At 32.1% G+C, this 13,200-nt stretch overlaps 1 protein-coding gene across 14 annotated transcripts in view; it reads left to right on the top strand.

Annotated features, from left to right (window-relative positions):
* The window catches only part of ANKHD1 (ankyrin repeat and KH domain containing 1), a 118,030-nt gene that overhangs the window by 73,166 nt on the left and 31,664 nt on the right, over nt 1–13,200 (top strand). For 11 of the 14 annotated variants that reach the window (XM_057733272.1, XM_057733263.1, XM_057733250.1 and 8 more), the window contains 2 exons: nt 6,542–7,300; nt 13,036–13,181. In XM_057733272.1, coding sequence (XP_057589255.1) covers nt 6,542–7,300; nt 13,036–13,181 — 905 coding nt within the window. The remainder of the gene's footprint in view (nt 1–6,541; nt 7,301–13,035; nt 13,182–13,200) is intronic. The other 3 variants (XM_057733321.1, XM_057733314.1, XM_057733308.1) reach the window with 1 other exon arrangement.

Below are 13,200 nucleotides of genomic sequence, written 5' to 3'. Positions count from 1 at the left end.
TGTCAATACGTGAACACAGACAAATAACTATAAAAACGTATATGAATAATATCCAAGTGAATATTAAGGAAATATACATTATTTAAAGGACTCAAGTTTGAGCTCTGTTATTTTTCTGCTGTATTTTCATTTGTAGATATCAAGTACCCTCACTTGATAATCATGTATGGTTGTTCTATCTGAGTTCTCTGAAATAAAGAAAATAGGTAGTATGTAAAGTATTAAAAACTATTATATATAAACAAATGCATAAGCATATTTCATTTGTTATATGACAATCAAGTTCTAGATTTTTGAAATCACAATGAAGCATGTAAATATATATTTGTATCCTTAACATGGCTTTAAGTAAAGTAGGTAAGAAGTGACTGTACAGCAACAAACAGAAGCTTCTTTCAAATTAATGTCAATTTTAGTAATTTAGAGTATTGTGGGCCTTCAGGAAGGATTACCTCATTTCTACACTATTAATTTCAGAGATAAAATACCTGTAGTCTCTCTAACTTAATTCTAGCAGTTTTCCATTGGATACCTAGCTGTTCAAACTTCAAAAAATGAAGACTGCAATTTTTAGACTTAAGAAATAAAAAGCAAATTAAGCATGTACTTGTTAAGGAATCTGAGCATCCAAACTGGCTAATAGCCTTTAGTAAAACATTTAAACCTAAAGCCTCTGTTTTTGTTGTTTTTCTTTTGGCTATATCCTATAGAGGACTGTAGTAACTTTGGCTAGGGAAATTCAGTGCTAAATAAGAAATCATTTAAAAAATATTTATTAACACAGAGCCACAAAAGAACCAAGAAATAAGCTGGGAAGGACACAGAGTATGTACAGAAAGGAAGACATTTTTAAAACTTAGATTTAATATGTAAATGAACTGAAATGTTTGGGTAGTGATTTTTTTAAGTTGAGTTCAAGTGAGTAATATTTTTGCTTACCGAAATACCTTCTTATACTGAGTAGCTACTTATTTTCTTCACTTTGATGTTTTATTACTTACTAAATAGTATCAAAATGAATTAACCTTTTAAGGAATCTTTAATTTTACCAAATTATTAGGGAAGGAAAAAGATTAACACTTGTATCTAGACACTTGGCACTTGCTGTTGCCAGATGCTAAGTGGTATTGCCAACCCAACATTTATTTATGCAGGAGCAAGCTGTGATAATGCATTGTGTTAAGATTTCACTTTAGTATTGGTATAAATCGTGTGATCATAGAATATTATATTGCTGTAAATTAGAAAAAAATCAATTGATGATGTAAAAGTACATACTGAATCACCTGGGTCGACAGAAAAACCTATCTTAAATTTTTAAGATATATTATTTTCTCCTTAAAGTGGCTTTTTCTTCTTAAAATTTATCATTTATGTCACTAAAGAAGTTCCTTTGAATGATGAAATTGCTGTTTGACCCTTTTGTTTTTGTTTTTTCTAAGTCCTTAGATTATATCTGCATGGCATATGTGGCTAGGGATGGAGGAAGGAATCTTATTCTCTAGGACTCTCTTCCTCTTCTAGCAATCATCTTTTCAAGTTTATAACATTTTACTCCTATCTGAAGTCTTTGTTAATATCTGCATCCCTTTAAAATTTATTCATGCCTGTAAATCTTAGCCAGATGTTTTTTATATATCATACTCGGACATTCTTTTCTTTAATGTGCACCATCTGTCCAGGCTCCGTCCATCTTGACTCACATTTTCCTGATTTAGGCAACTAATCTCGCTTAACACATTGTTAATTTTGAAGAATTCGAGATCCTAGCTGGCATCTGACAGAGGCCTCAGAATCACCTTTATAAACAAAATGTGAAATTAGATAACAGTGATATACTCAGTTTTCTAGCATTGTTTGGCTTTATCATCTATAGTTATGAATATTCACATGGGAAAGGATACATAGGTAATATCAAACCTTTGTCTTTCCAGATTTAATTTTGTAAATAAATTTGTTGATTGAAGCCACTTGTTGCATCTAATTTTTAGTAACTGATTCTACAGAGTTCCTAAAATAGGATTCTGATTATTCTCTGCAGTTGTATAGCTTAGAACTAATTCATTGCAAAGCATTAAAATGATGTAAAGATAAATAGTACACATCTTTTGTGTGTACCTCAAGCCCTCTTGAGGAGTCATTTCTTTTCTCTGAACTCCTATAGCACTTTATTGGATCTTCCTTCTGGCTCTGGTCACTCCTGCACCTTTACCTCCCCTTTGGACTTCAAGTATGAAAGTTTGAGTTAATCATACTTAGTTCCTGGACTTTGTCATCATGGCTCCTCTCTTGTTTTATACTGTATTCCTTTTTACCCCTGTTTGCATTCCCCATACTTCCCTTTAGGCAGTCATTCTAATGTGGTTGATTTGCAGATTCTTTTGTTCCTACACGTTTTTATAAAATGTTTACTACTGTATATATATATTTTTTTAATTTACATAAATGGTATTATGCTGTAGATCTATTTTTAAGATCTACACTATTTTTAAGATCTATCCATATGTCTACCTCTAGATTGTTTCTACCTGCAGCATAGTGTTTCGTCCTGTATATCCTCTATTTTTTACTTGTCCTTTCTCTCAGTGATGGGTACCCAGATTGTCTCTCATTCCCCACTACCACAGACAATGCTGTGGAGAAAATTCTGGTACAGTCCCCTCATGGATCTGTGTGAGAATTTCTTTGGGATAAACTCAGGAGCAGAATTGGAATCTTCCTGTTGTAGGAATGTGTAATGTTTATTTGACAAAGTACTGTGAATTCACCCTCTAGAATGCTACAACAGTTTACACTCCCACCAGCCATGTTTAAGGGTTACTATATTATGCACCCTCACCCTATTTCCATACCTGCCAACACTTGGCTTTATCCTTTTATTTGGGTTTGTACATTTTTATCTCCCCTTTTAGATTGTAAGCTCCTCGAGGGCAGGGTTTATGTTGCTCGTCTTTGTATGATCCACTATAACTTGCTTGTACTAGATGTTAAATATTTGTCGAATAAAGTAATAAATGCCAGGCTAGGAATATAGATTATTTTGAAGGCAAAAGAAAATTATTAAGAATTTTTAAGAAGAGTGATGTTGTGATTAAAGAGAATGTTTAAGAACTTAATCAAGAAGTACTATTCTAACTGGTGGGGAAAAGATTGAAAACAGAAATGTAAATGTAAAGTAAGCATTAACATGCTGGTTTATATCCCAGAGTTGTTTGTTGGAGTAGGTAACATGAAAAGTTCTCATTTTAATATCAAATCATTAAAACTGTATATAAAAATTACATGTACAGTGAATAAGGTTGAGTGTTCCTCTGGAAATTTTGCTACTAATATTCTCTAGTTTAGTAGATTTCCATTAGCAATCATGCTTATGTGGATTTGTATGTGCCCAAATTTAATAATGCCTTTTAACATATAACTTCTGATGGTAAAAGGCAGAAGGTTAATTTAATCTGTTAGTATGTAACACAGATGCTCTATTTTTGGACACCCTTGCTTAACCTAGATCCAATTGTATGTCATTCATTATTTTTCTTTAGTCATATTTTTCTATTTCCCAGTGGACTAATTGTTTTAGACACAAAAATGATTGATAGAATAAAACTCATTTCAATAGTAAACTAAATATTTGACAAGTGTATGTCCACCTCATTCCCTCACTGCCCATAAAAAAATAAAGACCATGTTCTAACCTGTCTTTATATCATGATTTCCTATTATAAACTTTATTAATTAAAGGAGGAAAAATGAAAGTTGAGGAAGTAGGGTAGAAACCAAACCTAAGAGATAAGATGGTAACTTTACCTGTGTTCCTAAATATTAATTTATAATATCACTCAATGCTACCAATGAATAGATTTATATATTTCTATCTGACAGTGGGAGATGTTTGAGGAAGATGGAACTCTTTTATATTCTGGTGTCTTATACTACTACCTTCCTACATACTGAAAATTTTGTTGCTAAAAGGACACTTGTTAACATTCTCTACTTTTCCCCCAAATTAAAGGTATTTCTTCAGCTTCTAGGAATAATTAGGTGACATTTGTTTTTCAACAACATGGCTTATTTGTGATGTTACAGCTTGTATTAGTGCTTTGATGTGTATCTAGGCAATCCCACTAACTCCATGGCTACAGATACTCAGTCATTGTCTATTTGGGGAAGAACTGCTTTTTGTGCATTACTTTCACCATCCTCTGCTTTTCCTGCTACATATATTTTGGGCTTTTCGTCTCTATGTTCAGTTAAATAAGTTACTCTTTGTAATCTTGTGCTCTAAGCTTTTTGTATTTTATTTGCTAACACGATACATCCATTTTTCTCTTACTACCCTCAAAATTCTAGTCTTATTTTGGATTATCTTACTATTCCTAAGATTTTAAATCTGTGAACATCTAATGTGGTCATAATTGATTACCAGTCTGATTAGTGTTGAACTCTTACCTAGTTTTCTTAGTCTTAAATACAGATTACATATGAACTATACAAGGGAGTTTTAAAATAGTGTTGGAGAAGCATTCAGAACTTCTTTGCAGAACTTCTGAATTTACTCTGCTGACCTCATTGAATTTGCTACACAACTGAGAATTTTCTTGTTGGGCTCGCAGATTTATACATTGATATTTGTGGCAGTTAAATTCCCTTTTCCTACCATTGATTGTTATTAGGTACTTTGAACCAGTAAAGCAAATCATGGATTCCTATATGATCTTACAGGAATAGTTATAAAATTATCTCACAAACTAACGGCTCTTGCTCTGAAAGGATAAAGTCTGTTCCCACCACTTTGCTCAGGTAGAAATATAAAATTGAATATGGACAATACATTTTGCTGAATTTTGCCTTTAAAAAAATAAGTCCTTAAAGTAATTGCACTGGTTTTGGAACTGTGGTTGTCTGACCTTGTTATAGACAGTATCTAGGGGAAAACCTGTTATACTTTTTTTGGTAATAACATTTGCAAATATTTGAACTACCTGCAGTTTTGAGTTTTCCTCTTCTAGCAAAAAAAGCAATGAAATCTCTGGTTTGTTTTGTCCAGTAGTTATGTCACACTCTTGCAGTTCAGGGCACTTAAACATCTAATGCATTATTTTTTTTCTTTGGACCTAAGAATCATTTTGAATGCATTGGATGAGCTTATTTTTAAAACTCTGAAGTTACATGTTATTCATATATATTGACTACAATCCTTAACAATAGACAACTACTTTTTACCCAGTTTTTTTTAAACAGCTTTATTGTTTAATTTACATAACAAAGTTCACTCATTTTAAATGTACAATACAGTGACTTTTAGTAAATTTACATAATTGTGTAACCATCACCTCCATCTAGTTTTGGATCCATCACTCCAAAAAAATCTCTCATGCCTGTTTGTGATCAGTCCTAATTCTCACCACTATAATCCAGGCAACCACTATTTTCCTTTCTGTCTCTATAGATTTGCCTTTTCTCTATAGATCTGATATAAACAGAATTGTACAATATGTGGTCTTTTGTGTCTGGGTTCTTTCACTTAGCATAATGTTTTCAAGATTCATCCATGTTGTAGGATGTATTAGTAGTTTGTTCCTTTTTATTGCTGAATAGTCCCAGTTCTTCGTAAATAAGAGTAAGGTTTGAATTTGCCTCAAAGTAGTTATTATATATTTCCTCCACTTTATGTCCAAATGTTAGGATTGTTAATATTGATAATTATTTTGCCATGAGGGAAGTAAATTAAGTGTGACTGAAAACCTTAAATTAATATACAATTACTTCATTTTTAACATACACTGTAAATATCAGTAATCCTATATGGGAAGTCTGATTTTCTCCCAGGTAATGTTCATTGTTTCTCTCATAGACTTTTACATGAAGAGTTTATTTGAACTCAGAATAATTGTCCTTTGTGATATAAGTTTAATAACAGTGTTTAGGTACAGAAGTGATTAAGACAATGAAAAATTTTAGAAGGTTATATCTTAAAAATTGACTTCAAATTATATTTTAATATAATAAAAGAAACTTTGGCTATTTGAAAAATGCTTTTCCCTACTTTGATCTATAAGTTATAGTTTCTTGCAGTAACCTGTACTTGCACAGTTAATATTGTAAAAAGAACAATTGGGCAGTTAAGCTAACATTAATGATACCCTCAACATTATTCTGATACTGCTTTAGATTTGATGTTCTTTAAAAAGTCCAATTTAATAAACAGAATTTTGAGCTTCTTTCCTCTTTGATTTCCTCCTTTTCTCCCTAATCCTGTCTTGTTTTCCAAAATCATCCAATCCTAAATATTAGATTTTTTAAATTAAAAAAGTCACATTTTTTGAATTGGCAACATCTCTGTTGGTACAATGTAAAATGGATGAATCTGGTCTTTAATCTACCTACAACTGGTGTGAATCTTTGAACATTCATCCTACACCATTAGTTGTATGGGTTTTGGGAGGGAAGATGTGGTGGGAGGGGGTGGCGGGAGGGCTGGGATTTTTTTTTTTTTTTTTTTTTTTTAGCATGGCACATTTTCAAACATTTTTCATGTGCTTAGGTACATCCAAGCAGAAGTCCAGTTCCCTGCAGGTAGCAGATCAGGACGTACTGCCACCTTTTCACCCATACCAGCCTTTGGAGTGCATAGTAGAGGAGACTGAAGGAAAACTGAATGAACTGGGACAAAGAATTAGTGCTATTGAAAAAGCACAGCTTAAGTCACTGGAGTTAATTCAAGGTGAACCTCTGAACAAAGATAAGATAGAAGAACTGAAAAAGAACAGAGAAGAGCAAGTTCAGAAGAAGAAGAAAATACTGAAAGAACTGCAGAAAGTGGAAAGGCAGTTGCAGATGAAAACACAGCAGCAATTTACCAAAGAATACTTGGAAACCAAAGGTCAGAAAGACACAGTATCTCTACACCAGCAGTGCTCTCATAGAGGAGTCTTCCCAGAAGGGGAAGGAGATGGTAGTCTCCCAGAGGATCACTTTTCAGAGTTACCTCAGGTTGACACAATCTTATTTAAAGATAATGATGTTGATGATGAGCAACAGTCTCCGCCATCGGCAGAACAAATTGATTTTGTCCCAATCCAGCCTTTATCATCTCCACAGTGTAACTTTTCCAGTGAATTAGGTTCTAATGGGACAAATTCTCTTGAACTTCAGAAAGTATCAGGTAATCATCAGATTATAGGACAGCCTCAGATTGCTATCACTGGACACGATCAGGGGCTGTTAGTGCAAGAACCAGATGGACTAATGGTTGCAACTCCAGCCCAGACGCTTACCGACACTCTTGATGACCTGATAGCAGGTGGGTTAAGAAATATACCTGTAATAATTTCTCTTTAATCTTTGTGCTCAGCTTCTTTACATGACTCTCCTAAAACACCAACTTGGTACTTTTCCATTTTAGAACTATCTTTTGTAAAATTACTCATTTCCTGAGGTGTTTTGGAAGTGAATTTAACTAAATTCAATAACACTAACACACAAAAGTGTGTTTTCCCTCTTTTTTGTTATTTGCAAAAGCAAAGAAAGTTGCCATGATCCTTTATTTTAGATCTTTGGTATCAAAATCACCCTGTGTTGCATCTTGGGTAGGAGATCTCAAAATAGAATTTCTTTGTAGGCTTTAGAGACAATCATATGAGATTGGACATTTAATTTTCCTGCTGGTGATTTTCATATTTGGAAATCAGAATTCTAAATCACATTGCTTTTTCTTTATTTATAATTTTATTAGATCAATTTAAATATTTCTAAAAGGGATGTTCAGAAAGAAACTATAAGCATTTCACGTTGTTAAAATATTTGTGGTTAGAAGATCGAAAGTACATTGAAAGTACCGTCAACTTGATAATGATTTGGAGATTGGGATTTTTGTATTAACTGTCTTGATGAAAGCATACAGACAGCACACACACACACACACACACACACACACACAGAGCAAAGCAAAAGAGACAGGCCTTATGAACTTAAAGTATATGTTTCTGTTTATTGTTGTGTGGAAAATTACAACTAGATATGAAATGAGGTGCACAAGTTTACTTTCCGTTTCATTGTCCTTGCAGCAGTGGGAAAACAGTGCAATTAATCATTTACCTTCCTAAAGATGGCTGGTGAATGTATCACCTCCATGAGAGCCCAGTTCAGAAATGCAGCCAGAATGGCTGTTGACAGTGGATGAAGACCAAGAACTAAGATGTAGCTGGAGTGATATTCAAAGGCAGGCCAGTCCTCTGTCTCTTGATTGCAACATTTTTTTTCTTTACTGTTGTCTGTTTCTTCTTGTCATATTCTCCTCCCCTCCTCCTATCCCAATTATGCTATCCCAGTTTCCTTTCTTCTTTTGTGAGCCTTTAGTCTTCCTAATCTTTGCTGAATCTTTGAAAATGTGGAATAAGATTACTTAATTCAGGAATTTTATTGGGCATGTGTATGACTTCCAGTGGTTATAGAATTGTAATAGTGCCTTTGAGGCTCCTCCAATATGTAATAGGTATCACTGTGCAGAGGAGGAATGTCTTAGTTTTCATAAAGAAAATAAAAATTGCTGGGAAATGTTTTAAGGAGTTAGATTCTTTATTCTTTAATTTTGTTTTTTATATCTTCAGCCCACAGCCACTTAACTCAAATTAACTTTGTGTCATTAGCATTGCAAGTTGTTATAAATTTTGAATAAACTCTTATAGTTCATTTATGGTTCTGATTTCTAATCTGGGTAAAAGCAGATATTGGAGTGTAAAGTATGATTGTGAATAATGGTGAAACTGGTGATCTGAGAGTAACATTTTTAAGGCTTAGTGTTCTATAAATATCATTATAATGTTCCTAATTAAGTACTCAGTTTGCAGTTATGAAACCCACATTACTGATCAGTTTAGTTTGTTGGAACTTAGGACCTGTTTTTGGTTTCTTGTTTTTTTTAAAGAATGGAGAAACAGCTCTAAAGGGAACTTGTAGGAGTTAACTTTATGGTAGTATTTACTGCTGTTTCCTGTAGAGGAGGTCAAATTCTGTTTATTTCACTGAAGTATTTGTTAAGTTGAAATGCCCTTTTACAACGTTCACATGAAACTTCAAAAAATTGGTTTAGAAAACATCTTTTAATTACATTTAACATTAATATAAATGAATAAAATTTCATTTCTTTTAGACATTAATGTCCAGTGGCAGTTGGCCCACCATATTGTACAATACTCTTTTATTAATAGGCTTTAAAGTATAAATCTGTCAATACATTAAAATTATACATATGTGTGGTTTTTTGGTTTTTTTTTTTTTTGCCCATGCTGTGCAGCTTGTGGGTTCTAGTTTCCCAACCAGGGATCAAGCCTGGACACCCAGCAGTGAAAGCGCTAAGTCCTAACCACTGGACCGCCAGGGAATTCCCTAAAAATTATCTTCATTTTTTTGAAGCTTATATTTTAAAATATATAGCAATAATTAGATTTTCTTTGTTCAAAATGAGGACTTACCTCAGAATTTAAAATGCTATTTTATTAAGTCTAAGTTTCTCTTAATTTCTTAATTGAAGGTGAAAGAAATTAAATAAGGATGGAATTAGGTAAATTCCTAATTCTATGATGATATGTTAGTATACCAGTAGAATTACAGATCAGGCCAAAGCTATAATTAATTTTACCTAAATTAAATCTAGTTATTGTGCCTCATAGTTAATAAAGGAGAGGATACTGTACATCTTACAATTTTACTTTAGATAATATTCATATATAATAGCAATAAGTTTCACTCTTTAAATATAGGAGTATTTTTCTTTATTGCTGTTCTACTCTCAAAATATTTGTCATGATAATGAGTTGGTTAGATGCATAATTTATTAATGTCATAGCTTGACTAGTTGACTAACAGCCATTTAGTATATAGCCTTAAATGTATCATACTTGATATAGTCCCAGCCAGAATATATGTATACTCTTGATTGGAAGCGTGGTTGTTCAGGTCCATTTCTTCTGAAAGTAAGTGTCAGGCTTTTAGAAGTTATAATATCAAGTGATTCTCAGTTTAGATGTCTAGAATTAAGGTCTGAAAGTAAAAAGCAATTTAAAGAAATTCAAGATAGCTTCGACCATTGAGCAGTTCTAGAAACATCTAGTAAAATTTCCATTCTTAATATATAAAGAAGCTTGATTAAAAAATCATCTAATATCACTTTATTTACATTTATTGAGCGCTTACCATGTACCAAGCTCAGTGCTAAATGCTTTTATATACATTATCTCATTTATAATAATGCTATAAAATAAATCCATTTCCCATCTCTGTTTTTCTGTTGAAAACTGAGGCTAATGGAAATTAAGTTACCAGTAAGTGTTAAGATTCAAACTCAGTTCAGCCAGGTTTAAGAACCTTAGAAGTAATATGCATGCATGTGATTCAACTTGAAGTTCTGAGTTTACATTACACATATTTCCTTAGACTTCTAAATTCTATTTAATAATTTCCCTTATTATTTTTATATTAAGATTTGACATGCATGTAAGGTTTAATATAGTTTTGTGACTTTAGAACATTGTTACTGTTGGCATCTTAATAGGCTCTCTTCAAACAAATTCCAATTCAAAAGTATCTTGCTTTAAGTAATCCTGTGGTAGTCAATTTAGGCTTAAGAATAAGAAAGTAATTAGGAAATTGTCTTTGAGGGAATTTACAGTAAAATATCTTTAAGTAATAATGTCTTCTAATAGATGTTAATATTTTATATATAGATCATTATATAGAACTATTTTATAAAGTTACTATTATCTAAAACAGATTATACTGATTTAATTTCTTAAGGCCTCACAACATAGTTTATGTATAGCTAGTATCTGAGATTTTTATGTAGTAAAGTTTATTACTGCCATCCATATTGGCTACAAAACTATCTTAAATTTCATAAAGAATTAAGTAAAATATTACACTTATTTAATTCTTCTGTCACCTTGTTTCAGGATAGTGCATAAATTTAATTTGAATTATGTGGTGACTTTTGTGATAGTGATCTGTTTTGGTCATTTTCAGACCATTAGTTCGGACGTAGAAAACATTTTAGGATTCATGAAAAGAATGTCATAGCCCTGGTATAATTTTATCTTAAAATCTACTCCATATGTACTTTTAAAATCTTTGCTACTTTCTAGTTTTATCTTTAGAACTTTTCGTATGTAATTAATCCTGTTAAAGTCACTTCTGTAGAATGTTTCTGATTGTCATTGCAAGGAAAAAAATGTTTCTAGGATACTGTTGCTGTTGTACAAAAATGTACAATTACTGTAACAATACATTTGTGGTAATAGAGCTGTTAAATATAGAAAAGTATTTTTTAAAAACCAACTCTGAAAAAGTCTTTTATAATATTCTGGCATAGCACTCTAGTCAACTATTTAAAATTTTTTGAATATCTGTTTTTCATAATAACAAAAAGATAACATGAATAAACAAATTTAAGAATGATAGAAAAGTAATTCTTTAATAAAGTATATGTTTATAATTGTAAGACTGCTGTTAAAATCTTACTATTACAAAGGTGCCATATATCAATGTTTAGTGTCTTGTTTCTGGAACTGTCTTCCAAACATATCAGCTGTTTGAGGGGGCATAACAAAATGCTATCTGCTTTTAATTCATTCAATGACAAAAATATTTAAAACTTTATTTTCCTTGTACATGTTATTTTAGGCAAAAAAAATTTATAATAATCATTTTCATTTGTAACCATATGGTTAACTTATGTATATTTATGTGGTGAGGAAGCTGCAGAAATTCATATTATCAAGATGTGATTTTATATATATTGGTTGGAAGGGGGAGGGACAGCTCATGTAGAAACATGTCTGAACATCTTAAAATTTGCTATTATTTAAAGTATTGTCATACTACACTTGATCTTTCATACCTGTGATCAGTATCCTTGATTGGGATCCAGTCATATCAAAATTCTAGAGAGAAAACATTCTCCAATCCTTGAAATGCTTACATTTTCCTTTAAGACCTATATGTTTTTGGTTGACTTTTAGTGTGGGTAAGAGGAAGTTATTGCCATCACTGAAACTTTGTTGTCTTTTTCTCTATTATTAATGATTATATGTTTTTTCTGAGTTTTTTCTTTCTTGAGTGAATTGTAATGTTTTTATTTTTCAATGCAGTGATTAACAGTACTGAAAGTCCTATAAAATATCTGATAATTACATATATTAGGTACTTACCATACCAAACACTGTGTTAAATACTTTTTACACGTTATCTCACGGACAATTCACAACATCCCTCTGAGATAGGTCCTGTTTCCCCCTTCATGAAGCAAACTCCATCTCTTATGAAAGAAAAGAAATATGCAGAGACATAAAGATATAGTTTCATTTAATTCAGTTTCAAACACCAGATTTTGTGGTCCCAAATAAAAATTCCAGTGTTCATTTTTAAAAGTTTGATTTTCTGACATTGATTCATTTTGGAAATTTTCAGAGTAAATATTGAATTTTAAAAACACTCTGCTATTTATGTGAGAAATATTCTAACTTGTTCTTCCCATTTTTCTGTTTCTTATGCTGCTTCTTTTTTCTTTTTTCCTTCTTTTTTTTTTTATTTGCATTGTCTTCGGGATATTTTTTTCTAATTGTCTTTTACAAACTAAGATATGAAATTCCTTTTATTTTTTTATTGGAAACTATTTTCTCCCTATTGACAATGTAAAATGCTACCATTTGTTGTATATGCACTAAATATCAGGTACCATGCTTAGTATTTTACTTCATTATCTCAAGTGGTCTTCCTAACAACCTTACAACGGAGGGTACTATAATTATCATCCCATGTTATGCATAAGGAAATTGAGGTTCAGAGAGGTTAAATTACTTGCCCAAGATCAGAAAGTCATTGGTAGACCTGGGATTCAAACATATGTCCATTTGACTCCAAAGCTTGTGATTTAACTACTAGATTATATTACTGCTATAGAATTTTCTGTTTTCTGTGTTTTTCTTTACACAAATGACATTACTTTTTTAAGTAGAATTCAGCAATATAAATGTTGTTTTTCAGCTGTGAGTAGCAGAGTGCCCACTGGTTCAAACAGTTCCTCTCAGGCCACAGAATGTCTTACACCCGAACCCTGTTCACAGTCTCCAAGCAATGTGGCTTCCCAGTCTATGCCCCCTGTGTATCCTTCAGTTGACATTGATGCACATGTGAGTAGACTGCTTTATT

This window comes from Hippopotamus amphibius, chromosome 1 (assembly GCF_030028045.1).
Source record: "Hippopotamus amphibius kiboko isolate mHipAmp2 chromosome 1, mHipAmp2.hap2, whole genome shotgun sequence".
Taxonomy (NCBI): domain Eukaryota; kingdom Metazoa; phylum Chordata; class Mammalia; order Artiodactyla; family Hippopotamidae; genus Hippopotamus; species Hippopotamus amphibius.
Note: the sequence above shows the minus strand (reverse complement) of the source record. Positions and strands in the feature narration are given on the sequence as shown.